This window comes from Kogia breviceps, chromosome 10, assembly GCF_026419965.1.
Source record: "Kogia breviceps isolate mKogBre1 chromosome 10, mKogBre1 haplotype 1, whole genome shotgun sequence".
Classification (NCBI taxonomy): Eukaryota; Metazoa; Chordata; class Mammalia; order Artiodactyla; family Physeteridae; genus Kogia; species Kogia breviceps.
In genome coordinates this window covers 85364984-85392590 of record NC_081319.1, presented here as the reverse complement: position 1 = coordinate 85392590, position 27607 = coordinate 85364984, and the positions used below count along the sequence as shown (strand labels likewise).

General features: G+C 52.2%; 1 protein-coding gene across 3 annotated transcripts; it reads right to left on the bottom strand.

The window, feature by feature from the left end:
• Positions 1–27607, bottom strand: GABBR1 (gamma-aminobutyric acid type B receptor subunit 1). Of its 3 annotated transcripts, XM_059075417.2 has the most exons (23): positions 27517–27607; positions 26986–27076; positions 26104–26307; positions 25162–25347; positions 23745–23765; positions 22086–22246; positions 18563–18697; positions 18038–18208; positions 16884–16985; positions 16234–16299; positions 15604–15795; positions 10394–10636; positions 9706–9769; positions 8347–8424; positions 6823–6973; positions 6184–6316; positions 4743–4859; positions 4539–4646; positions 4024–4117; positions 3166–3293; positions 2470–2598; positions 2124–2267; positions 1–1461 (listed from the first exon to the last, which is right to left on the bottom strand). In XM_059075417.2, the coding sequence occupies exons 2-23, from the start codon at positions 27074–27076 to the stop codon at positions 1288–1290; spliced, it is 2892 nt and encodes a 963-aa protein (XP_058931400.1). In that variant the 5' UTR covers positions 27517–27607; the 3' UTR covers positions 1–1287. The 3 variants fall into 3 exon arrangements, with proteins under 3 accessions (XP_058931400.1, XP_058931401.1, XP_058931402.1); XM_059075418.2 differs by lacking the exon at positions 16884–16985; XM_059075419.2 differs by lacking the exon at positions 25162–25347.

Below are 27607 nucleotides of genomic sequence, written 5' to 3'. Positions count from 1 at the left end.
TGAGTCACTCCGTTCACTGGTTTATTGAGATTTGGGGAGCTCCTTCCCCAAGAGCCACCACAGTGCAAAAGGGACGCCACCTCCCGCCCCATAGGACCATCTTCCATCTCAGCAGTCAGGGGTGCCTTCCTTTGGTCAGAATTCTCACCGAATATCCACTGGAAGCAGCTCCCCAAACCTGCCCCCATTTCTTCTCCTTTCTTTCCCCCAGAAAAACACAAAACCAAAGGGAGCACTCTTGGGAGGAGAGGATGATTGTGAGTGTGGACAGAGGGTGGCCCATGAGCGCAAAGGAGAGGCTAGAGAGTGCGGGCAGAAACCACGTGTGACAAAGAGAGGGTGTGGACAGCCACACAAAACGTGAATTGGGGAAAAGTGCATAACGGTGTGCAGGGTGGGTGCACATGACTCTCTTAGAAGAACAGAATGATTTTAAGGTGCAGAAAGAAGAGGGTACACAAGGCACCACGAGGGCACACAGGGAAAGTGCATGGATAAGCTTGGATGTGTGCACACAGGGAAGACATGCTAGACAAATGGCACGCGCCCACCCACACACTCCCTCACAAGGACACACCCATGACCACGAGAGGGGCACACACAGCCATGAGGGAAGGGAATACAATGGAGCATATGCAGCCACAGGAAGGGTGGAGAAAGAGCATGTGAAACGCGTGCGCACACCGGAGCCTGTGCAGCGGGAAGGAGCAGGGGAGGGGAGGATGAACGTGTGTCTGGCAGAGAGGAGCATGTGAGCCTTGGCAACAAGAATGAGTGCCCTGGAGAAGCAAAATTCAAGAGGAACAAGACTTGTGGATGTGTGGAGGGGCAAGTGGGTTGGAAGGAGATTAGGATGGTGAGAGAAATGGCCAGGCCCTGTTAGGGTAGAGAGAGCACTTTGGGGAGACCCCTGCTGGATGGGAGCAGAGCACAAAGGCAAGGGAGCTGTGCGGTTGCCGTGGCAACGAGACGGAGGAAAAGAAAAGGGTGTACTGCACGTAGTGAGGTTGCCGTGGAGCCAGTGAGTGAGAAGCTTCAGGCCAGGTACAAACTAGGTTATGAAGTAGAGATAGAAAATTATACGAACAAATGAGAGAGAACAGGGCCTGGCTCCAGGAGTATTGGAGACCCAGAAAACCCCGGGACTTGCAGAGGGGCAGGTATTTACAAGAGATGGGATGGAGTAGTGTTCTTCCCACCTGGGGTTGGTATCCCCTGCTTCCTCCCAAACCCCCTCCCCTTCTCCCTCTCCCTCCGCCTACTGGCCTGTCCCCCCTTACACCGCCCTCACTTGTAAAGCAAGTGGACTCGACTCCCATCACAGCTAAGCCGGTCGGGGGGCTCTGGGGGCCCCCTGGGTAGGCCCCCCGAGGGGTCAGGGGGTGTCGGAGGGTGACGCCGGGAGCGGAGCTGCTGCCGGGACTGGAGCTGATGGCGCAGTTCAGAGACGCGCTCCTCTTTCTGGAGGAAGAAAACAATTGGGCGAGTGGGAGACAGGAAGTCAGGAAGGGCTGGGGGAGGGAAAGAGAGGCAGAGGAAAACGTGTGGGAGACGCAGGGGCAGACTGGCAGAAGAAAGTAACACGAGGCATGGGGGAAAGAACAGGGAGAGCCGAAAGAACACTGTGGGGCACCAGGAGATCAGGGAGACACGGGGTAGGGGGAGGGGATACAGGTCCGTGCACACAGCTTCCAGTAACTCACGCACAGATTAGTGTCAACCCAGCTTGAGCACCCCCCAGCCTGACACTGCGCCGGCCCCTAGCTACAGCGGGGGCGCAGTGGACAACCTGCGGACCTGCCCCAGACCCCTCTCACTGGAGGGTACACTCAAGCCCCGCAGCCAGCCACCCCCAGCCCAGGGCCACCCCCTCGACTCCCCCGCAGGTCAAGCCAACCGTGCAGCCGTGCTCCGGAGCCGCCCCCACCTGCCGAGGCCTGAGGGCGGCTCCACCCTTTCCCCTTCCCTGTCCTCCTCCGCTCACTCCCTGTCCGCTTGTCTCCTGAGACCCTCCCTTGGTAAACCACAGGCTCCGGAAGGATGATCTCAGGCTCTGCCTCCAGAAGCTGGACCTGAGACGTGGGCCTCCCCGACCCGCCACCAGGCCTGCCTTCACCGCACACCTCAGCAATGATCTTCTCCAGTTCCCGGTTCTCCTTCTCCAACAGCCGGGACTTCTCCTCCTCGTTGTTGTTGGTCGAGGACCCCGTCTTCATGGTGTCCTGCGCCTCTGACTGCCACTCCCCTCGGGTGATCAGCCTGCGCATCTGGAGGTGCGGGTTAGGGGCATGGATGGCCGAGCAGGGACTGTGTCAGCGCTTAGCCGACGGTGGCTTGCAGTTGAAAAGAACGAAAACAAGAGGGACACGGTGCGCCCGAAACAAGGGATGAAGCGGCAGGGGGGGACGTGTGACGAAGGCGTGGAGGGGACATGGGCTGGAGAGGATGCGAGGACACCCAGAAGCGCACCTTGGGCACGAAGAGCACAACCAGGGTGATATAGGAGGAGAAAACTATGGCGAGAGAGGCAAAGGCGAAGGCCGCATCCTGCTGGCTGGACAGGATCATGGTGACCGGGGCCGTGATGAGGCACAGGACCTGGGGGCAGAACATGTTTGGGGTCGCAGATCTGCCGGCTCTCGAGGTCTTCTGCCCCCGGGCAAGAGTCTATGGGGACAGGTTCCTGGGGAACTTTCCATTTGAAAAGGACCCAAAGTCAGGATCATCCTCAACTCTATGGTGAGAAGAATGCCAAACAAACTGTTCCAACCCAGCTCCGGCTCTAGGTCAACCCCTCCCTCAAGGCAGGAGCTCCCAGGACCTCTATACACACATCAGAGTCCCCGAGAGCCAGTCCCTGGGCATCCCCGGCAGGAAATCTCGATTCAGATTCCAGCCTGTGAATCACAGACAAGTAATTTCACCTGTTTCTGCTTCCTCATCTATCTAGTGGGGTTGCTAATACCCACTTCACTGGGTGGCTATATGAAGATTAATGTGTGCTTTGAAGACTGTAAAGCGCTTAACAAATCCGAGACATTAAAAAACGTTTGAAGACTTCCACCCAGCTGACCCCACATCTGGCACCTGATTCATCCCAGGCCACTCCACCTGGGTTGCTATAGTCCGTCCCCAGGGTCAATGCCAGGGGTCCGGGGAGCTCACCGCCACATTGTAGATGGCCATGCCCACAGCCCGGTGGTCGTTGATCTTCTCGGTGGACACACTCTTGGTCTCATAAGCAAGAAAGATACCCAGCAGCAGCAGGAGGCCCTTGTATCCGTAGAAAATGCCTAGGACGGCAGGAAAGGGTCACGTGGGCGGCAAGAGCTTCAGGCTGCACTCACTCCCCTCCTCTCTGTGCTCTGCACCTGTCGCTCTCCTGCTGGTCACTCCACAAGGAAAAGGGGGACTCCTCTCCAATCCACCCGTTCTGACCTAGCACACCCCTCCCTGTCTGCTGCCCCCGTTGTCCACCCAGCTCGCCCCGACCTCACTGCCTCCTCTCGGGACTCGGAGCCAAGCCGCACGGGACGACGATGGTCATGAGCAGCTGTCGGTCAACAAAGGCCTGGGCCACACACAGCGTCTCACTCCCTTATTCTCCAGGTGGGAAGACGGCTTTCCACGCTGAGGGCAGGTTTGCCATTTGTGCTCATAGGTCAGGGCGATGCTAAAAAGGCCAAAGGGGGCCTAACCCCTCACAGCCCCGGTCTTACTCCAGGGAGCTGACCAGACAGAGATGGTGTCAGGTCTGGAGATGAGGGTGAGGCAGCATCACTGATGCCTCTGATGAACACAAGCTCTGCCTCATGCCTGCATTAGACCTAAGCTCCTCACGCAAAAGACCAACTCTCCCCATTCTCAGAAAAGATTAGTGCAATGACAAACAGGAGGACATTCGCACCGGCTGGACATGAGCTCTCTGCCTCTTTTTCCAAAGACGCTTCTCCCTCCAAAGCTACTGTCCCTGCCCCACCCCACCCGCTGCCTTAGTGGCATCTTCCCCCACATCCCACACACCAAGCCATGTATTCATCTTCTTGGAGCTGCAGTGCTCCAGCTGGGGCAAAATAGACACGTCAATATCTTCCTTCGGTTCCTCCTTGGCAAAAGTCTAAGGGAGAGACAGGGCCACAGGAAAGATGGTTGCCGTCCTCCCCTTCCCACCTCTGCTCAATCCCTGACTCCCAACTCTGCCTCCTCTTTCGGATGAGATCCTCAGTTCTGATGCCAGATCCCACTCTAGGTCCGGGAGCATTTGCCTAAACACCTTAAAAGTGCTTGTTCCCCCACTTGCCATGATATCTGAAGTCTGCACATCCTGCCAGCTCCCCACCACTTCCTTTCTTCAGATGAATCCAGAGCCTCTGGTGGGGCTCCCTCCAGGAAGGAGGTAGAGCTGCTGAGATGCACTGGGCTGGAAAACACCTCCCACGAGCAGCTCTTCTCCTCAAGACCACACGCAGCCCCGGAGGCCCTTCCACCAGTGAGCCCCCCTCGGCCTCCTGACCACAGGGCCTTCTCCCAAGCGGTACCTCAATGGTCCGGTGCAAAGGGTCCACGATCTGCCAGATGGCGAGGGTGAGGACGTCCATGCCCACCAGCAGGCCCACCGTGGCATACAGCTTCCAGGGCTCCAGGGTCTGGGTGAACACACGGAGTACAGGCGTGTTGGGGTGGGGGTCCTCCAAACCCCGAGAGCCAAGGAGCTAGGGACCGAGGCATCGGAAGCAGCTCACCTTCCTCCACTCCTTCTTTTCCTCCTTCTTTGTGAAGACCGTGTGGACCCACCAGATCTTGGTGAACATGGAGCCATAGCCCAGGCTAAAGCCCAGACCCAGGAGCCAGAGGCGGGCCTAGGAAAGGAGAGAGGGCAGGAAAGAACAGGGCGGGGCAACAGGTGGGACTGTGCCAGGATGGGGCAGGCTGTAGGAGGGGACAGATGACAAGGCAGGCGGGACGCAGCCAGTAGGGGGGCCGGGGGGAAGGGGAGCAGCGGGGTGGTGGCGAGTCTCCCTACCTTTCACAAATTCCTCCCATCCACCTTTGCTACTTTGCCACCTGGGTGATCGTGCTAGAAATCTTTGGGTTTTAGTCACTTGTGACTCTTCTCCAGTGCCTACAGGTTGCAGCCTGAACACCTCCAGATGTGGCAAGAGGCCTTTCACAACACGGTCCCACCCGAATTCCCAGGGTCATCTCCCCCCAGGCCCTCACCTGCCTCATGCTCCAGCCCTGCTGAACTGCTCATTTGCTCGCCCTCACCCTTGAGCTACTCTCTTTCGTGTCTTTGCTACCCACAGGATGCTCCCTCTGTTCCTGGAGTAACCATCCTTTATTTCTCCAGCTGACAAAATGCCCTGCATCCTTCACTATTCAAATGCCGCCTTTTGTGAGGTCCGCCCAGCTACTCTGGCAGTGAGCTGCTTTCTCTTTGCTCCCACAGCAGATACCTCTCAAATGTCACTGCAGCTAACTGTCTGCTCTCCCACTGCATTAGGTCTCACTGGGGACAGAGAGCCTCTGAGGAATTGTAGGTGTATGTGTGCGAAATGCCATGTGCATGGATGCATGATCAGGACAGGCCCAGGGCAGAGGAGAGAGGAGGAGTAAGGAGGGGCAGGGAGAAGGGTGGGTGGTTCCCACCAGCATAAGAGAGAACCAAACAAATATTGCTGCTGAAGCAGCCCCAGAACCTTCCACGTACCAAGAGTCCCACAAGGCCTCCTCCCTGTGTGAGAGTGGTCCCTCCCCCCAGCTCTCCTTGCTATTGGTTCAGATCCCCACCTCCGTCCTTCCGAACCACAGTTAAGGCTCCCACAGGAAGTCCCCAGTTCTTGTTCTCAGCCCCCATGCCACAGACAGGCCACCATCGTCCAAGGGTTCTCTGTGCAAGACCCCCTTCCTTCGCCTTCGATACCTTCCCCCTCTTCTCTGCAAGACATGCCATGGCAACCTTGGAACTGACAAGTGAGCTACAGAATGAAAACTTCTGGAGGCACAGAAAGAAGGGACGGAGCCAGACAGAGACCAGAGGGGCGATGTCAGGGGAAGGAACTGGGACAAGGGTCAGGGAAAGACAAGGAGAAGGACAGGCAGGGGATGGCGCATCACGGAAGGCGCTCCTGAGGGGCCGGGAGAGCCATGCTCTCTGCAAGGGACCTGCCACCCCCTCCTCACCTGGCAGACGAAGGGAAACTGGCTTCTCCCGATGTGGTAACCATCCAGCCCGAGGGGGAAGACGGCAGCTAACGCCAGAGAGCAGCCCACAGCAGTCAGATTATTCAGGTTGGGCTGTGAGTTCTGGATATAACTAGGGCAGAGGCAGAAGGGTGGGAGAGGGAGAATTACCCCTCCTCGCCAGGGAGGCTCAGCTCCCCAAACACCCTACGAGGGCCTGACCCCAACCTCAGGGCCAGGGGCAAAAGGAAGGCAGGCTTGGAGCAGGCAGCAGAGCCTCGAGAGACAAAGCCAGCTGGGTCATGGTGGGGCTGCAGAGGGCTTCCTGCACGGGACCCCGCCATACACAATCTATTAGAGCCGCACACTGTGCTACCCGGTCCCAAAGGCTTTTTTTTTTTTTTTTTTTTTTTTTTTTTTTTTTTTTTTCCGTTAGTTGCTTTGGAGCAAGGATGGGAGTTATAGCTGGTTTCTCCTTTTTTGTTCCCATTGGTCACTGGGAAAGCAATAAATCAGAGTGGAAACCTCAAGGATGCACAGCCTCAGAAGCTACGCAGTTTCCTTCTCACTCCCTTCAAGCAAATGACTGTTATCTTGGAGAAGCAGAAAGGACAGGGAAATGTCAGAAGAGAAACTTACCGGACATGGGAGTTATAGATGTTAAAGGACAGACAGACAACAGCTAGGACAATGCCCAGGCTGGAGAGAACGGATACGGAGATAAAGAGTTTCTGTGACAGGAAGCGGAACGTCTTGATGACCAAGGTCTGGTCAGCTGGGGGGGACCCTCCTGCATGGCACAGGGGAGGGGGAGGGAAGGGGGACGAGAAAGGAGGGAGGACAAAGGGATGAAGGTGGGACGGGAGAAAGGGAAGAACGACAAAGCTGCTGATGGGCACCCAGGTCTTAGCTCTGAGGACAGGAGGCCCTAACTGCCCTCAATAGGGGCCGCTGCAGGTCAAATGCTCTTTGATGCTGGGGCTCTTAGGAAACAATCAGAAATGAGACTAGAAGGTGCAGCTAGAAGCTGAGCTGTGTCACCGAAGTCGTAGAGTCTTTTTGTTTTCGTTACTCTTTGTTCTTTGTGTTTTTCTGTCTTTCTTGCGGCAAAGGAAAACGGAGGGGAAAGAAGGGGGATACTGAGAAATAAATTTTATGAGGTCTCTTACAACTCAAATCAAAAGCTGCAAAAGACAATCATAGAATCATGAAGCTAAAGTCCCTCAAGGTACTGAGTCTGGCCTCCTAACCTCAGGAGGAATTTTTTTTTGAAAAACTGATCCGTGATTTTATCACCCTGCTGGCAGGGTGATATTCCCAAAGGTGTTTTTCAGTTATTATTAAAGGGAAGCTCAAACTTGTCAAAGAGTTCACAGAAAGGAAAAAAAAAAAAAAGACTAATTTCAATTTGCTTAGCTTTTTTTTTTTTTTTAAAAAAAGCATAATTTAGGCCATGAAGCATTTATAGCAACACAGAACACTGTCCTAAATTCAAATTATAAAAAAAAATTCCAAACTCCAGCAGTACTGAGAACTACTAGATTTCAGCTGGGCAGGGCAGATGGCAGCTGTCTGCCACGGCTGTGTCTCCCCTCCCTCCTTAAGATGCCAAACCTTTGTTTGATCAATAGAGCCCTCCTTTCGCCCACCTCGAGAATCTTTCCCATTTCCTATCATTTAGCTCACCAAGCACACAAAGAATATAATTGCTTCCTTTTTCTCTTTAAAAAGCACATTTTAGCAGAAGACAATTCAGTGAGGTTTCGCAGCCTCTCCTACAGTTTAAGCAACCATTTTCCTATCAAAGCTGAAGAGGCAACTCTAGGATTAAAGTAGCTGGTTTAGATACCTCAAGTCACCAGAACATCTGGGAAACCCAAATGGAGTTTCCATTTCCCACCCCCTGCCTCTAATCTCCAGTCATCCCAGCAATGTACTATTTTTAAGAGTGCATTGCTACCAACCGCCTATTCCCTCTCCAAATACACCAGTCTCCCCTACCCACGTCTTGGTGGTTTTATTCCCTTTCTCTGAACCCCAGCCCCTGGCCCATCTCCCGGCACATTTCAACCTAATGGCACCTACCACCCCACCCTCATTCAAACACCATTTTTCTGAATTGTTCAGAGGGGTTGAAGGAAAATATAAACAGGATCCACTTACCAATCCACTTATCCGTTTTGGACCAGGAAAGGTCATCCTTGGTGCTGTCATAATAGCCAATCTTCTTGTAGCTGCCACCTGGATGGACGGTCATAGAAGGAGTGACCACAGGTAGGTGAAGAGCCGATCCCAGGCATTCTCAACCTCCCACTTCCCTAAAGCACTTCTCCATGGTCCTATCTGATTTTCCCTTCACCTGAGCTCCTGAAGGATACCTGGGAGGACCTGGGGGTCACTTGAATCAGCAATCTGACTTAAAAGCACTATAGGGTAGATTCCAAGGCAATGCAAACAAATAAGAATATCTTATATGCTTAAAGCCCTTCAGTGAAGAAGGCTGTACGGTACGTCTGCCGCCCATTCCACAGGCTCACACCTCAGCAAGATGTCTCTCACTGTGATTCTGGCTTCTAAACCTTTCAACGTGTTTCTGCTTATTCTCCCTCTCATGATAGACAGAATCACAGGATCTATTTTCCCAGAGGCTTTCATTTTAATTTTAGAAATTTCTCTTCCGTTGACTTGGCTTCTAATTCCTTCGACAAGTTGCATCTGCCTCTTAAAAAGCCACGAAGTGAAATTCAGTCACTCCTAAGATTTCTAGAGCTGCCCCAGTTACCATAACTCTCCCTTCTAAAGCCAATTCACACCCCTTTGACCATGACTGAAGTCTATTCCCTCTTGTCCTGGTTACAAAGAAGATCTGAGAGGGTGTGGGAGGTGGGGGGAAGGAAAGAAAGAAACTTTTCACAGGAGGCCAAGAAATGGTTCTTTTGGCCCTGCTCTAAGAGGCTGAGAGGGGGGTGGAGTTGAAAAACTAATTCAGAAGTTTTGCAAATACGTGAAGTGCGCTAAGGTATAAGAAAATACCATCTAGAAAAGCCAAACTATACGTACTACAGAAAAATTAGAAATAATTGTTTACAAATCAAGGAAATGCAATGGGTTCCCTTTAAAAATAGCAGGTTTCCCAGATTCGGCTTTTCTTGAGTCCATGAGTGTGCCGCTAACAATTCATGAACCCCTCAACTCAAGCCACTGAAGGGAAATCTTTCAAATCAAAATGGGGGCCACTGGGGAAGGAGAGTGGCTGTTTCCAATCTGCATGCACAATCACTGCAACTCAGAGAAACCCACCCAGAGCTAGGCTTTTTATTATCATTATTATTATTATTACTATTACTATTCTTATTATTGATGAAGAGCTTGATGAAAACAATTAGAAGAGAGGGCAGGAGGTAGGGAGGCACCAAGGCAATCTTTTGATGTCTCCTCCTGGTGTTCTCCTCCCAGACAGTGTCCTAGCCCAGCCCCAGCCTGGCCCCCCACCTCCGCATTCCCTCACACCCCTGTGCTCACCCTGTAGCTGCTCGATGAGCGTCCACGCCATCCTAGAGCCACTGGCATCAAACACCACATGGCCCTGAGGGGGAGAAACATGTGGAGGAAGGCAAAGCGATAAAAGCAAGAGCAAAAAAGAACATCAGGAACTCTTTGAATCCTTATGTTTTTGATGTAATCGAGCTTCTGAATGAATTCTATTTACGGCATTTGCCTGCATATAGGACATACCCCAGATGCCTATACCCTAGATTTTAGAAACATTATTCTTTTGAAAAGAAGCTTCACCTAGGAGATTTGAATGGGAAAAATCCCCAGATAGAGCACCAGGGGACCTGGCTTCTGGCTGTGTGACCCGAGAAAGCCACCAAATCCCTCTGGATGCTGTTTTCCCCCACTTTAAAAGGAATAAGTAGATGATCTTTCAGGCTGTTTCCTCTTTTAAAATCCTATAATTTTCATCTGACTCATAAATATCAGGACTGAAGAGAAGTGAGGGGAGAGGTTGAAAGAAACAGAATATACCATTTCCCTTCTAGCCTTCTGTGGGGTTTTCTGGTTTGGGGGCTCCTACCTCCCTGGTCTGAGACCGATTATTGCAGAGAGGTAACTGAGAAAGACAGAACGCATGTCTTCAGGAGAAGGAGGTGGGAGGGGTCTCTCTGGATGGGAGGACAGAGGCAAGTGCGGGGTTGCTGTAACTCACAGAAACACCCTCGAAGGACGAGGAGTTCATTGCCCGGTAGATTTGGTCTGTTATGGTCTGGTTGTTGTAGTTGAAGTCTTCCAGGCGCACTCCTGAACGGCCACCCCCTCCAGACGTCTTGTTCAGGGCCAATGCCAAGGCCCAGATGGCATCATAGGCCAGAGGTGCCTCCTGGAAGCCTCCCGTCTCCTCAGGGTGTCTTTTTAGTCGTTTGGTCAGTTTCTCCACAAACTCCTGGGACGTCTGAGGAGGGAAGAACAGGAGGAAAGGATTGGAGTGGGGGTGGGCTTCTGATTCTGCCCCGGCACTTCGACTCGAAAGGATGGTTTGTGTTCACGTTGTCAGACTGAGAGTATGTACATTCAACATCTTTAACTATACCCACGTGTCTGTCTTAGATCAGAAGCTACTAGACTAAAGCAGGAGTTAGCTGGGTCCGATGGCTTTAGTGTGCACAGCTGCTAGCTCAGAACTGCAAACAGAGAAGTTTAATAAATAGATGCTCTGCATAATGAACAGCAAAGGATAGAAAGCAGAGAGAGGGCAAAGCAAAGACCTGGCTACGCCAGTGAAGGGTGGCAGGATTGGTGTTCTGTCAGCCTTCAGACTTTTCCAATAGAGCTGACGCAGGAACTAACAGCTTCCTCCAATTCTGAAAGAGCCCAGAAAAGGTGACACCACAGCCTTCCTCACTCTGTCAACCAGGAAGATTTTTCTTTAGCATGCTAACTTCCTGCCAGCCTCGTGTGCTTTCAGTTCACTGTCTCTTGGAGGGTTTTCAGAAGACTTGGGACTGCAGAAACACCCTTCACACATTTGAAGTCAATTATTCAATCCTTATCCACACCCTTCCCAACCCTCCATCTTTTTTTTCCAAGAAAGTTAAAAAGAATAATAGCTCCTTTAGCTCTGTCAGGAAATGGATCAAGAGACCTGAATTTCTATACTTGGCAGTAACAGTGTTTAGCTAAGTGACTGTAAGTAAATTGCTTCCGTTTTTGGAAATGTCTTCCATATAATGGGGAAAATCACTTCTGCCCTTCTTTATCTCCCAGAAACTGTACGAGGAAAGGTTCAGTGGCCACCTCTTGGCATGGCACAGGTAATACACAGGGGCACTACACAACTCTGTTTAGATTTGGAATTTACTAATATACAAACATACTCTAACAAAGGAATGAAGAGATGAATGAAGAATAAATATAAATCTTTGTTCCTGGTGCCCTGCCCACTTTTGCTTCTATTCAACTTTCTGGAGACACGGGGGAGTGGGAAATGCAGAGGACGGGCAGTGTGGTGCAGTGGAAGCAGCCTGGGCTTTGAAGACAGGCAGGCCTGGGCTCTACTCCCCTTGAGGACAGGACCAGGTTCCATTCTGCTCTTCAACCTCAGCATCCAGCACTATGCCCAGCCCATTCTGGACAAATAATAAGTGTCTATAGATTAGGGCAGTGAAAATGCTGTTTGGTGGATACATGTCATTATACATTTATCCAAACCCACCCAATGTACAACACCAAGTGAGCCCTCATGTAAGCAATGGACTTTGAGTGTCAATGATGTATCACCATAGGTTCATCAGCTATAACCACTCTGTTGGGGAAAGCTGATAATGGGGGAAGCTACCAATGAGTGAAACAGGGAGCATACAGGAAATCTCTGTACCTTCCTCTCAATTGTGCTGTGAACTTAACCTGCTTCCAAAAAACTGTCTTTAAGAAAAATGTCCATTGGATGGATAAATGGAAGGATGGCTTCTCATTCTAACTAATCCACCTACCTGCTATATAATCTGAAACAAGTTATTAAACCTCACTATGTAGTTATTCAGCTTTAAAATGGGAATAATATTAACTACCTTGAAGAGTTATTATAAGGATGAAATAACAACATGTATAAAATGCTGGGTATAAAGTAAGTTACATTTTCTCTTTCAACTTCATCTTTGTTACTAATATTGAAATCTATAATTCCAGCTCAGTATTTCAAGTCCTGAATCTCCAACTGTCTCTAAGGCATTTGTAACTATATAATCAATAACCTGAAATTATAAGTATCTAAGAACAAGCTCTATTTTTCCAACACTCCCCAGTATATAAGATGGAAACCTTAGAATCACCTTAGACTCTTTGAAATCTCCAAGTCCTCTTAATTCTTTTGTTGAAATGTTTCATTAATATCACCACTCCTTAAACAGAATAATGTTAATCATAATAATAGCTAACATTTATATTGTCCTTACATATATCAACTTACTACATTCTTAAATAATCCAATGAGGTAAATACTATTATATGCCCACTTTAGAAAGAGATAAGGAGACTAAGACACAGAACAGTTTCACTTGCCTGAAGTTATACTGCTAGTACGTGGAAGAGCTGGGATTCAAACCCATTCAAAGTCCATACTCTTCCAACTACCCTACACTGTCTCCGTAAGCTGAAATGTCTCTCTCCGAGAGCACCCGTTGACAGACAGCAGCTAGCCCGAGACTTTCTGAGTAATCCTTCAGCCTCCAAGTCCATCCGACCTTCAGTTCAAAGTAAACACTGCATCCGAAAATCAGCCAGATGGGAAGAGAATCATCTGCTCTGCATGTCGCCGTCCCCTGCCCGGATCCTCATACTCTCTGCTGGCTCCAGGTCACCACCACTAACACACTTGGCCACTGGGGGCACCACTGTCCCCACCCATGACGAAAATTACCAAAAAATCTCTCCCCTTTGGGACAGCAAAGATGGCTGTAAATTTTCAAATGCAAATGTTACAAGGCGGCTTAAGGAAAACTGAACAACACAAATTCCACAACCCATAGAAATTAGTGAAATGACCAAGTACCAATTTACGATCCTAAATTTTTAACAGCCCTGTCTGGCTGTCTCTCTGTATGAGAACAGGTACCCAACGGTGATCTAAAATGTGTATCCTGAGGTAGATTTTTATTTTCTATCCTACCCAGGTCTGACGGGACCTCTATCCCAATCAGAATCTACTGACAATCTTACCCCCAGGTGTGCTGCCTCGTACCTGATCTCTAGTACAGCTCCAACCCAGAGCTACTTTTCTCCAAAACCACTCTAATCCACTCTCCCATATCTGGCTCCTAAAAACTCTTTCTCTAAACCAGAGTTTCTCAATCTCTGCACTATTGGCATTTTGAGCAGGATAATCTTTTGTTGTAGGGACGATCCTATGCATTGTAGGTTGATTAGAAGCATTCCTGGCCTGCTCATTAGATACCAGTTGTGACAACCAAAATTGTCCCTAAACATTGCAACCTCTGATTGAAAACCACGCCCTAAGAGTCCCCAAAGTGTGTTCCCCAGACCAATAGCATCTACATCCCCAGGGAGCCCGTTGAAATGTGAAGTCCCAGTCCCCACCCCAGACCCACTGAATCAGAACTTTCAAGGGAAGAGCCCAGTTGTGGTTCTGACAGAGGCTAAAGTCTGAGAACTACTGATCTAAACATAAGGCCGTCCTTACAGAGCGAAGGCAACTCGGCTTCTTTTCTAAATCTCCTTGGCTCTGGGCCATAGACTCGACCCTTGCTTCTGGTCCACTTCTCTTGGTCCTATTTGATTCATCTACAACGTCTTCTCTAGTCAATTGTTAAGATGGCATCTACCCTCTGAAAAATCTTGGCCTCTTCAACTGGCATTTTAGGCTACTGAGCAGGCCTAGCAATGGCTCTAGACCTCAAAGGCAGACACCATCTTTCTCTAGAGATGAAGAGCCAGAAAGAGACCCTCCAACTCATCCTGTTAAAAAGCCCAGAAGTCCTCCTATACCCCCAACCAAATCCTTGTGTCCTATCAGGGGCTCCTCTAGTTCCCTGCTATGGGGCAGAAGCCACTATTGGCAGGTCCTGGGCTCAGGGTACCAACAAGCCTTTCTGGCTTTGATTACCAGCTCCTCTACCTCCACAGGTTCTCAAGGACAACTCACTTCTCAGGTGCTCTACTGGGAAGTGATCTTGCAGAATTTTTCCATCATATTTTTCAACCAAGATCCCTTGGAAATGTCCCAGGATAGTATCCATGATCAGAGTACCTGTGGCAACTGACCTTTCCATCACAATTCACTGCAGAATAAACTTCCTGAATTTTATTTCTCCTTTGCTCAAAAACTGTCATCTGCTAAACAATGTTAGCTGATAAAAGTACAAGCTTGTTAGTGAGACCTCAGGGTTTTCCACGGGAGGTGACAGAGCAGAGGGTTTGGAGTTAGATTCAACTAAAATTCAATTCCAGCTTCACCACTCAGTAGCTGGTGACCTGCAATAAATCACTTAACCTCTCTGAGTCTCAATTTCCTGGTCTATAAAATGGAAATGAAAAGTCTACATCAGAGTATTGCAACGAGGATCAATGAAATCATGTATCTAAGCTCCTGGTTTACTACATAAAAAAAATAAGATATTAGGGTGGCTTTACAGTCATTCACTCGCCCCTAGCATGCTCTCCAAAGCAGGTATTCCAAACCTGGGGCTACACTTGGAATAATAAGCAGACACATAGGTTGCCCTATCAAGCTCACCCAAGATTCTCGTACTCTTTAAGATGCAGTGCAGAGCAAGAAAGGGGTCTCCCTGCCACACCACACCCTACTCACTTGTGCCCCTCACCTGTAGGCTGATTCCCACATCAGAGAGTGTGTCTTTTAGCTCCAGGTCTGTCACTAACCAGCTATCTGGGGCTAACTGATTTCAAAAGTCCCTTCTACATCTAAAATTCTAAAAGAGAATCATTAAAAAAGCATCAGGAGCCAAGCTAATTGAGTATCAATCAGGAGTGAATATTAAGCAACTCTAAAGTGCTCTGAAGTCACCAAGAAAATAAAACGAATTTTTGCCCAGGAACACTGCTCCTGTAAAGGTGTGCTTGCAGATACAGCATCTATATTAACGCCTCTCCCTCATTTGACTTCTTGCCAACTGCTCCTTATTTCCATGGTAACAGCTCTGCAACTCATCAAGGGCCCACTGAACACACCACTCTCATAGCTCTCTCTTTCCTGCCCAAGGAAGTCACAGCAGAGGTGGAATCCACAGGAAACACGACGCAAACAAGTTCAGGGTGGGCAGAGGCCCTTTGCCTTCTTAGACCTCCAAACTCCATACCTGTTCCCCTCACCTAAGAGACCCCTTCAGTCCCCTCCAGTCCCCTCCATCTGCCCAGGTGCCAGCTTCCAAGTCCTCACACACTCACCATGTTGGAAATGCTGCGGGTGTTGGCAGGGTTCAGCATGACAATCTCAGTGGTGATGTGGCCCTCCACTGCCTCGGTCATCTCGTCCACTGTGCAGTTGATGGATGGGTCATAGATCTTGAACCAATTGTCGGCATACCACCCAATGAGGAACCAGACGTACTTCTTCCCGAAGAGCCGCTCCTTGTACACCTGAATGCAGAGGAGGAGGAGGGCTGGGTCTTTGTTTTGTTTCTTTGTCTTATCTCACTTGACACTATGCAGCCTCTTCGGATTCAGAGAAGAGCAGAGAATTGAAACAAGAAATCTACAAGTCTGGGGGTAGTAGGGAAGGCTGGACTACTCCTCCTTCTAAGTGCCTCCCCAGCCTCTATTTTTAAGTGGTCTTTTCCAGCCAGACAGGAAAGATGGGACTCACAGGCTCCTCCAGAAACACAAAGCGATAGGAAAATAAGACCTGGAGGGAGTGTCACATGTGTGAGAAGATGTGGAGTCAGAGCCAACAGACAGGGATTTCATATTAATCTTCACCTCCGATCATTCGTTCAGAGATGCAGAGGGAAGAGCCCAGGAGACACCCAAGGCAAAGAGCCCACCCAGTGCCCCTCCATCCTCAGATTCCAACTCCACCTCACAAAAAACTTTCCGGGCTTCGGTCTCATAGAAAAGTCCCACGATGATCCGGGCGTCTTGGCGCTACAGAATGGAGAGAGAACAGAGTTCCTGAGGGACGCCGGAAGGGACTAAGCCAAGCACTTTCAGAGCTTTGATTTCCTGTCCCAAAGTGCTGAGTGCAGGGTTCTGTTCAATGGATAGTAGATAAATGTCAGCTAGAAGATGGAGCTAAACTTCCCCAGGAGATGCTACTGCCTCACAGAATCTAAATTATGTGACATGATGCAGGTGTTAGCTAATGCTACAATGGTAATAAATTGCAACAGATTAATGTACCAAATCAACACATTGTACTTTTTTTTTTTTTTCCTTTGGCCGTGCAGGCATGTGGGATCTTGTGGGATCTTAGTTCCCTGACCAGGGATCAAAACCACGCCCCCTGCAGTGGAAGCACTGGAAGCACAGAGTCTTAACCCCTGAACCTCCAGGGAAGTTCCAACACATTGTACTTCTTAAACTTACACAATGTCATATGTCAATTATACCTCAATACCAAAAAAACCAAAAAACAAAACCTGTCCCTGCCTGACTCTCCTTTCCAACCCACCACTGTTTTCCCCACCCAGACCCTTGCAGGCTGGGGCCATCACGCCCTGCCATCCCACCTTAAGGTTTTTGACGGGCACAGCTGGATCTGAGAAGAAACTCTGACGGAAAGTAATCTCGATTCCAGCCTCCTTTACCCGTTCCTCCAGGTCGTCCAGAGTCTTGGGTGGGGATGAGGAGCAAATAGAAAAGACACAGGGTGCACAAAGGAGTAAAGACTGGAGGTAGTACAGGGGGCTGTGTTCTCAGAGCAAAGGAAGAGCGGTTCTGAACCTCCCTTCAACAGCCCTGTCCCCGGTGGGGAGAGTTCGAAGGAAAGCATCTGGAGTCTTAGGATGTAGCTTCCAGCTGGGAAGGTGCTTGATGAGCCCCTCCGAGGATCTGTGTCCAGGGAAGTCACCCCATCACCCCCACTCCTACCTGACAGTAAAAATGGGGGAAAGGAAAAGAGAGGAACCAGAAAAGACGAGGCAGGGTCTAGTACAGGCAGGATGATGTCAACCTCAAGAGGCAAGTGGGCAGACAGACAAAGGATCAGAGAATGTCCTGAGTCACTGAGAAGGTTGGGGGAGGATTAAAGAGCCACCGAACATGAGAGTGAATAGAGGACCCAAAGAACAGAATTAAAGAGCGGGAGCAGACTGTCTTCTCTGGGTACAGAGCCAGGTATTTCCTTTCTTCCCCCACAAATCTCCTTCTTCCCCTCCACCTCTCCTTGCATGTCCGCATCTCTGAATCAATTACCAGATCATGTACATGCACGCGTCTGTCTGCCTCTTTCTTCTCTCTTCTCTCTTCCCTCCGTCCTCCCTCTCTATTCTCTCTCTTCCCTTCACACACGCCCACCACCTCCCCTTGAGTGTCTCTGGAATCTACTACTTCCATAGTTTCTTATCTCATATTCTCTCCCTTATCTTGACTCAACTTTAGAGTGAACCTACTTTAATAGAACTGGGTCACTTGGAATCTCTCTGTCTGCGGGACAGAGCCTCAAAGCAGGAAAAAAAAAATCCTAAAACCAGAAAGTTGGAGAGGGTCCCAGAAACTCAACTTGTTCATTCCTCTGGCTACAGGAAGAACGTGCACTTAACCCACTCGGAATGTGTTCTCTTTTGATAAAGAATCAAAGTCTTTGCCCCCCAAATGAATCCCGTGTCACATCTCTCTGTGGTGGGATTTGAGCAAAGGCTCCCTTCACCCTGTGCCTCCTCACCGAGGTGAAGACCTCAGTGGTCTGCTGGATGGTGGCGATCTTCTTCCAGCCCCACTTTTCGAAGAGTTTTACCCGGGTAGGATTATGGAGCGTGGCTGACGGATGAGTTCGGAAGAACGTAGGGAAGCGTTGCCGGTTTGACAGGGCCGGTGAACTGGAGCCATAGGAAAGCTACGAGAGATGCAGACAGGATGACGTGTTCACGGCAGCCTCACTAAGAGCTGCCGAGAATTCCTTCAACTCTTCCCCGCCTCTGGGATTCTCTCTCTCACTCTTTCCAAGCCTCCCTACCTCTGCCCAAGGAAAAGTGATTCTCAAAAGCCCCCTCCAGTGCCCTTTCACTGAGCTGACTTCCACTCCTTCTGATGGAGAGCAGGTGAGCTGCAGCCCTGGCAGGCCAGTGTTGCTAGGAGGCCAACTAGCTCAGGTCTGCAAAGGACTCTATCTCGGTGGTCCACAATACAACCCCTCTTTAGTGCAGCCCAGGGGACAGCCCCACCTTCTGGCCCCCAGGGCCTTGCTTACCACAATGAGGTTCCACATCCTGGCAGCCTCAGCCACGAGCGTGGACACGGAGCTGCAGCCAGGCATGAGGATGATCTTGATAGGGTCATTGTAGAGCAGCTCGTACAGGTACTTGGTGGCTTGGCCTGGGTCACACTGAACAAGGAGGGAGGGGATGAGGGGAAGCTCCCCCAAGGCTCCTCCCCTCCCTGCAACACCTACTCTTTGCTTTCCCCCCAACAACCTAGTTACTTCCCCCACTACCCATCCCTCTGCTGAAAACCTTTTGTCATTATCACCATTTCTTCTCCTTCCTGAGTCTCCTTTCCCCTCATTCGTGAAACACCCTTCTCTGTCTTCCACCTGGAGCCTTACCCACACCCTCTCCTGCACACCCCCCATCAGTATGTATGCAAACACTGCCTTCCCTCCTTTCAGCGCATCCTCAGACATCCCTTAGCCCACCTTCGCTCCATCACCCTGCCCCCTTTCCCCAGGTTGCTGTGCTCCAAAGATCTGTGAGTAGAAAAGAGTCTGCAGGAATATTAATATATTTTTCCTCAAGTCCCCATACAGCCCCCTTAAAGCCATATTATGAAGAGTCCTCCCTCACCTCTGCAAACTCCCTCTCCCACCTACTATTTTTTCTCCCTTTTCTTTTTTCAGGGCTAGAGATAAATAAACAGGAGAGATCAGGGACAAGACCACCAGGGGGTCCTGGCTCAGCAGATCCATGTCCTCCTGCTGGGCTCTGACATTTGACGGGTGCATTGGAAAAAAAAAGACATTCAGGGGCGAAAGGGGGTGGGGAGAAACAGGATGAGGGAAGAGCTGGGGAGAATAAATAGAATGGGATGCTCAAGAAACCAGATGCTTTTAGGGGTGCCTGAAAGAGAAGAATGGAGCTGGGAAAGTAAACAATGCAGACAGCTCAAAAGGAAGGCGCTTGAGGGGAGGAGGGGAAGTGGGGGGAGGAGGAGCCAGCCGCGGGGGCCCCCACTGCCTGTTCCCCACCTGCTGAAATATGACATTTCAGAAGCTGCTGGAGCCCCAGACGAAGTGGGGAAGAAATGGAAGCCAGTGGGGAGCCAGGGCAGAGGGGACAGACAGGAGGCAGAGGGGACTGGGGAGGGTGATATGGGGGTGGGGGGCAAGCAGAAGGAGATAAAAAAGGCCCCCTAGTGCCTGCTCACTTCCCACTGAGGCCTGACATTTGGGACACGGTGGGAAGTTGGAGAAGGGGGAGCCAGGGGAGGCTGGCCCAAAGAACCAGCGCCCTGCCGCCCGCCCACCCACACCCGTGCTAAGGGCAGTGCTCAGTGTCTGCTCAACTGCGTGTTTGGAAGGTTCTGCATCTCTCCCACTTGGGCATCTTTGTGTATCTTCACCATTCTCACGTCCCACCCTCCCGCATCTATCACTCCAGATCCTGCCCCCAGCTTCTCCCAAGGGCCCTCTGTGGCCCTCTCTTTCTTGTCTGAAGAGAAGGTTAATAGGAACAATGAGGACAGATAAGAACACATAAGATACAGGCAAACAGGGCAATGTACGCTACTCCAGTGTCTCTCCTTCTGTTTCCTCATTCCTTCCCGACCTTCTCTTACACCCCTTTCCCCTTCCACACCCTATTCATCACCGCACATCCCTTGGGCCGCGTGATTTTCACCCCCTCTCCAATAGACTTCCTCTGCTGCTCTCGCAAGGAGCAAGGATCCAGATTTGCAGGCAGGAAACGACACTTTCCAGTTTGTCTGCCTTTCCATCTTCCCCTCGCTGCCTCTGCTATTTTCTCTTCCAGCCCCCCTTCTCTTGGGTCCCCATCTGCTACCCAACACCTCCAGGGAATCACCTGTCATGGTGCATGAGTTTGAGCTCACACCCTGGGCTCCCCTAGCTCCCTTCAATCCCCTATTCTAAAGCCTGCACCCATCCCTCCCTGTCCCTCTCCCCATACTCCCCCCATCGCCCCATAGCCAGTTACCTCTCTTGCTCTCCTAAGCTTGACTCCTCCATGGGATCTGACCCTCTTTCTCTTCCTGCCTCTCCTATCCTAACTAATTCTTTTCCTGGGCCCTGCAGCCCTTCCTATAGGCATCCTGGGGTTAGCTTCATGGGATTTTGATTGGAAAAAGTGCAGATCCTTGGGACTCATCCCTGACCAAGGATTTAGAATCTGTATTTTTAACAAACTCCTCTGGGGATGCTCAGGTACACTGAAGTTTGAGAATCACTGTAAAAGCATCAGAAGGGATTCAAAGTTCCCTAAGAGTCCTTGTGTCCTCCTCTCCCCAAGCGCCCTACATTCAACCCCGCTTCTGCCCCCTCCTTCCTCACATACCTATATCTAGGTGTAGACTGCTGTTCTAAAGAACGGCTATAAACCCTCAGTCCACCCCAGGTGTTAGATCACCAAGTGCTCCCCTCTGTACTCTTTCTCTCTCCCCCAATCCCTTAAGTCTCTGGGGCCTCCTATGAGAGTAGATAGATTTGAGGTCCCAAATCGCCTTCCTTCCGTGTGCCACATCCTTCCCCCATACTCCCAATCATTCATGTAGGGGACAGGGGTGGGAAAGGAGTCTTACAGGACTATCCCCTACTACCCCTGGACCCATGTTTTCTTACTTTCCCCCCTCTCCCTCTTCCCCACCCCCCTAACCCTACCTCCCATTTCCCTTCTCACACCTCAGAGGCCACAGTGCTGCAGGGAAGACACTTAGGAGCTGAGTTCCACACGATGCCCCAGGGTCTCGCCCCAGGGTCTCTCGCTGTCCCCAGCCCTCCTCCTGGCCCCCTTCCCCACTGCCATTCTTTCCCGTTCTCTGTCTCTTCCTTGCGTCCTGACTCTTCACCATCCCCATGCTCTGCGGGGGCTCCTGTGTGAGCCTCTAAACCCATCATTTTCCCAGTGCCTCCGCCCATCCCTGGACCATTAGCCTTCCCCATCCACAATATGCCATACAGTCCCACAATCCAGGAATCTGCGACAGGGTTGGGGATGAAGGGATGAGAAGGAGTCAGGTAGGGACCACAGCTACCTCGCTGTTTGTTGTGATAAATAAACTAGAGCACTCAAGTCCCTCCAAATTGTGCTCATTGGGTCCCTATTCCTTCCAGCTCCGACCTGCTGCCAAGATTTACCTTGTTACCATGGTAAATGTAAACCCCAGATCCGGCTCCCGCCCCATTCCCTCCATTCCCCAACCCATCCTAGTTCACTCCCCGGAGGAACTGGAGGAACTGGATCAGCTCGTACCCTAAACCCATCTCCAGTTTCTCCAGCCACCCCCCACCCCAGCACTTCCAAGGGTCCTCCGGGAGCAGAACGGTCAGCCTTGCAGCGTGATCAAACACCTTGAAGCCCTAGACCCTCATCTTGAACCTCCAGCCCTTGAGACTCTCCCCTAGCTCGCGCACCCCCAGCCTGTCTCCTGCTAGTCACACATGGGAGGGGTCTGCCTGGCAACCCCGGAAGCGACTCACACTAAGGTACATGCAGCTGGCCCCCTGCCCCCCACCTCGCACCCACTCCCATGTCCGGGGCTACCTTGCTGTCGTGGTGGATGAGCTTGAGCTCATAGTCCGGCAGGATGTCCCTGCGGCTATTCACGTCCTCCAGCGCCATCTCCACCGCGGGCTGGCAGGCCTGGCCCCCCGGCCAGCCCCCGCTCATGGGAAACAGCGCCCCGATGTACACCGCGCGCCGTTCTGAGGAGGGGTGCGGGGGGACCCGCGGGTGAGGCCGCGGGAGATGAGGGGAGTGGGAGGCCCACACCGGAGCCACCCCCGCCGCCATCACCACCAGGAGCAGCAGTGGCCACCCCAGCCAAGGAGAGGGGACCCCCGGACCCATGGCAGGGGGCGGGGGTGGCTGCTGGGGGAGGAGGAGGAGCTCAGGGGGGACACTTCTCCCGGGGAGGGTTGCTGAGGGGATGTCTGGGAAGCGCCTCCATCCCTGGTTTTGTGCAGAGGAGGGAGATAGGGCCTCGGGGAAGCAGGGGAGGTTGGCTTCGTACGGCCCCCACGGCTCTAGCTCCCGCCACCGCCACCGCCACCGCCACCGCGGACTCTCCTCGCGGACTGACTGACCGACCGAGGGGAGGAGGAGGAGGAGGAGGAGGGAGATGCGGGGCTGGGAGGGGGCTCTGACGTCAAGGGCGGCGAGCGGCAGGCAGCGGGGGGGGGGGGGGCAGAGTTAGGGAGGGAGGAAGCGGGCGGGGATGGAGGCGAGCGCCGCTGTGGGAACCACAGTGTGAGAGGAGCTGGGGAGAGGGAGGATGCGACCCCTAGGGTGAAAGAGATGGACGGGGATGGGAAGGATCCCACCTAAGGGAACATTAGTGGAGGAGGAACGAGGAGAAGGGGCGTGCCAGGAGGGCGAGGTGGGCGGAGGGAGCCGCGGGAGGCTGAAGCCACGGGGAGCAGCGATGGAGAAGGAAGGGGAGGACGCGGGACGCGAGAGGAAAGGGGCTGGCGCCTACGCGTCTTAATGGGGGTGTGAATAGATGGGGTGAAGGACTGAGGGTGGTGAGGGAGAGGGCGATGGGAAAGGTTTTGGAGAGAGAGGGAGAGCTGGGTGGGGAAGAGGGAGGGCTGGGGTACAGGGGGAGGTGACGGGGCTAGAGGAAGGGAACACGGGGCTCGGTGGACAGAGGCTGAGAAAGGGTGGTGGGAGAAGGAACTGAGATAAGAGAGAAGGGGAAGGGCGCAGGGAAGGAAAGGATGTGGGGAGGGGCTGAAGGAGGGAGAGTGAGGCCTGGCAGTGGGTGAGATGGGTGGGCCAGGCTGATGGAGTCAGCAGGTGAATTCCTAGGAAGGGGGCAGGCAGGGAAAGGTTCCGGAGAAGGTCGGAAGGAACCCCACAGGGGAGGACGAGGTGGAAGCTCCCGGTCTCCCAGCACTCTGCCGCCCCCTGCTGGGGCTCTGCCATTTGGCAGAAGCGGAGTCTGGGAGGAGGCGGAGCCGAGGGGCGTGCAGCCAAGCGGGGAGATGGGAGGGACGGCAGCCTCGCAGAAAACCGGGACTGGAGGCTGGAAACAGGTAGGGAAAGAAAGGGCCAGCCGCGTACCGGGATGGGTGGGGGAAGGTGGGGGGGGAAAGGGAAGGATGAGGACTCATAACCTAGGGGCAGAATCCCTGGGGGTGGAGGGTGAAGAGTGAAGCGTAAGGGGATTGCAGTGCGCGCGATGAGGGTTTCTGATCTCACCTGAGTGTGGCGTTCGATTCACTGGCAGCAGGAAAGACGGGGATCAGAGAAGAGTTACCAGTGGTGCCCAGCTTCCCAGGCCTGATCCCCAGCCCCCTCCCACACCTGTCCATGCCGAAGAAGACCGGGGGTGGGGTGGGGGTGGGGAGCAGAAGCCTGCGTTTCTGAGGGGAGGGTGCCTGGGGATAAGCGCAAGGTGGGGCTGTGGGTCAGGACTTGTTGGTTTTCTTCTTTTATTTCTCATAGGACAACAGAATTTGAGACAGGAGTGCCAACAGCTAAAACACGGGCAGATACTGGTTTTGTGGAGCATAAATATTATAAAATTTGGGGGTCTCTCTTTAAGAGAAAAAAATTACAAATGCAATTGATTTGAAACTATTGCTGTTAAAATACCTTACTTTTGCAATTTTTACAAAAACCTATCACCATGTGAACACATTATTAGAACCTTCTACATTATTAGAGCACAGGAAGAGGCCTGTGTAAGTGAGGAACCCTGGAGCTTAAACTTCATTAGCTTCATAGTAAATCCACCCCTGGCTGGGAGTCCCACTTTCCAGAATGGAATGGTAAACTGCAAGCAGAATAATTAAATGAGGAAAGCCAGGTCCAAGGATCTTGAAAGGTAGAGGGTCTACAAAGGTAGAGGAAGCATGAAGTATGCCTGCATCCCAGAAGAGAAGACTGCAGAGGGAGAATCTGGGTGCCCAGGAAAGGGGGAAGTTTGCAGAACTAGATGGAAAAAAAGGGGGTGGTGGACACAAGATAGATTCCCTTGGGGAATGATGGAGGTTGTCCAGGAAGTATAGAAAAGGACTGTCCTCTTCCCATCCCATCCCTGGGATGTCCTTAATACTCTGACAATTCTGCCCCCACTTTTAAGTCTTTTAAATTTTTACCCTAATAATTTTCCGCCCTGGCTAGTCTTTTCAATCTTATCGATTTTTCTAAATATGATATATGATTTATTGCTGAGTCTTTACAATAATTCATGTATATAATGAAGGGAGAGGGAACAATTCTAGAAGAAGGTTATGCATAGAAAGTTCTAAGTTTCGAGAAAGGAACTGAGGCTGAGGAAAATTGGAGTAGTTAAACCTTAAGAAGGGTGATGGAGGGAGAGAGTCACAGGAAAGGAGAAAATGTGAGACCCAAGGACTGGAGCATGGGGAAGATATTAAAAAAGAGAAAGGTAAAGGAAGGAAGCCCCCAGCATAGATAAAGTGGACACGGGGGACTGCAGGAGGAAGTTTGAGGCAGGTGGATGGAGGAAAGTGTTAAGCATTCACTTCTGCCTCCCCCATGCTCCCCATTTTGTATAGCACCCTATTTTTCCCCACCATCCATTCCCACCCCACTCCCATCCTCTGACAAGCGTCCTCATCTGCTGCATGCAGGCAGCTGTTCCCCTCACCCTGGCAGTGGGGCTTGGGGGTGCTCCACTGGCCCTGACTACAGATGCTCCGGGAGCTGCCCACCAGATGGAAGTCGGAGTCACACCGGAAATCCACCCGGGCTCCGTCCAGAGCTGGGAGGTCCCCACCCGTCAGGAAAACCTTCCCATTTTCCAGGGTCAAATAAGACTTGGAGCAGATTCGGACTGTGGAGACAGGAAAATAGAGACAGGCGAGTTGGAGAAGGAGGGAGCAGGGAGGGGGCTCAGATTTGAGTTTGGGTCCACAAGCATCCTATTCTGCAGGAAAGCAGGTGTTAAAAGGATTAGCTTCTCTAGCTGCCACTCCTCCCTTAACCCTGTAAGCATCCACACATTCCAAAAAGAAAGAAAAAAAGAAAAGAAAAAGAAAAAGCATTTCCATCCTAGGAACCCAAGATGGAGCTATAAGCACATAAAATGAGACCTCTTCAAAGTCAGCTACAGTGGGCGGTTCTTTGGCTTTGAAATGTGTGGATGTATGTAACTTTAGATGCACAATCAGATTTGCCTTATTATCGTTGGCTTATACTCATGTTAAACTGGGTTTTAGTTGGGAGATATATGGTCTCTCCGTTGGAGACAAGTATTCAAAAATGTGATGAAATCATTTTAGAATGTTTTTGCATAATCTGCCAGTAATAATCCTCAAAGAGACTAACTCACAAGATGAATAACCAAGTTATTTTCTCAAATGGGCAGTGGCCTAATGAAGGGAGGATGAAATGAAATGTGCAGGCTGCTAACTTTGCTGCCTGCAACTGCACACAGCAAAGCCCCTTTTACATAGTAGTTGTTCAATAAATGTACTTGTGAATTTAGTTACACTGGATTTAAAGTGCTGACTTGAAAGCAATGATGCTAAGTTTGAGACAGGAAGAAGAATTGGCTTGAAGAGGAGAGGGGATTTGAGAGGCTACTCACCACAGCGGCTGGGTGTGTCCATATCTGTCCAGGAGCCGTTGGCCAGGCACTTGCGGACCTTGGGCCCCACGACCTCGCGCTCCCCCCGGCACACATACTCAATCTCATAGTCCACGGGCAGGAAGTTGATAGCCTTCACCTGGTCCCGAGTCAGGCCCCTGTACCTGATGCCCCCTTCCCAGGGCGGGTGTATGATCTGGCAACCTGAGGGGTGAGTCCAGAGGCAGGCGGAAAGAGACGGATGGTGGGGAAAAAGGAAAAGGCAGAGTCAGCAGCGGGGGGCAGGGAAGGATAGGGCGTGGTCAACGGCAGGTGGAGGACAAAGGGGATGGGATGAGGTGCGAGAGGGTGGGAGTGGGGAGGGGTACAGACCCTGGGCTGAAGGGCACAGCGGAATGAGCCAGGGTCAAGGAGCTCACAAGTGGGAAGGGAAGGGTGCTGGTTGCGGTGATCGAGAAAAGTAACTAAGAAATCGTGAAAGGATATGCTATGCGAGTGAGTTTGGTAAGAAAGGCTAAAGGAGAATCTGAGTTGAATTAGCATGGAGGGGGGCGGTCTTACAAGGCCACCTGGGCAGCAAGGTGGGACCAAGGAAAAGGCGGAACTGAGGTAGCAATGGGGGGGCCCAGAAAGAGGGGCGGGGTTAAGCGAATAACGCGGGGTCACAGAAAGGGGGCCTAGTGTGGTAACCGGGGGCCGGAGAAACGGGTGCTGGGTAATAATGCGGGGTGATGGAAAAGAGGTCAGGAGTAGTAAAGTGGGGCCGAGCAGACGGGATTGCCGGGCTGGGATGCTACGTAGGGCTGACGGGATAGTAGAGGGGATGCGAGGAAAGGGGGAGTGGAGTGGAAGGGTGCCCGAGGTCGCCGGAGAAGGGTGCACCTTCCGAGGTGGCGTTGGGGGTCTGCGCCCCGCCCGCGCCCGGGGGGCGGAGGAAGAGTGGCGCCAGCGGCAGCAGCAGCAGCAGCAGCATCTGAGTGAGAGGCGGCCGTGAGGACCGGACCGAGCCCCGCCGGCGCTGGCCCGGACCGGGAGGCGGCCTGGCCTCCCTCCGGCCGCCTCCCGGGCTCCGACCCGGCTCAGCCCGGGGACCCGAAAAGCGCCCCGTGGAGGAGGCGGGGGCGGAGCCCGGCGCGGGGTGGGGGGAGAGGAGGAGAGAGAGCCTGTCCCCACCCTCCTCCTGCCTCCCTCGGCCCCCCCCACCCTCCCGGGACTCCACCTCTCACCACCTCCTCTCCCCCGGCCCCCGCGGCTCGCCGGAGCCCGGCTTCCCCACGCTCCCCGGATCGGCCGCCTCGCCGCTCCCGGTTCCTTCCCCGCCGCTCCTCTTCTCCCGCGGCCCCCCGACCCCCGGCTCGGCCCTCCCCGCGCGCCCCTCTCCAAGCACTGCCTCCCCCGGGCCCTGGCTCTTACCTCGGCGCGCCGGCCCAGCTCCCCGGCTCTCCCGGGCCTCAAGGCCCCAGGCCCCGCCGCTCCTCCCCGCTCCCCCCTCCTCTCTCTTCCA

What these genes read in the sequence shown, in the direction of transcription:
- GABBR1 (XM_059075417.2), bottom strand. Translation starts at nt 27,076, where the DNA reads ATGCTGCTGCTGCTGCTGCTGCCGCTGGCGCCACTCTTCCTCCGCCCC. An exon ending in TCATCCACCACGACAGCAAG is followed by an intron (nt 18,698 to 22,085) that starts GTAGCCCCGGAC and finishes CTCCTTGTTCAG; the next exon opens with TGTGACCCAGGCCAAGCCAC. An exon ending in ATCTATAACTCCCATGTCCG is followed by an intron (nt 6,317 to 6,822) that starts GTAAGTTTCTCT and finishes CCTCTGCCCTAG; the next exon opens with TTATATCCAGAACTCACAGC.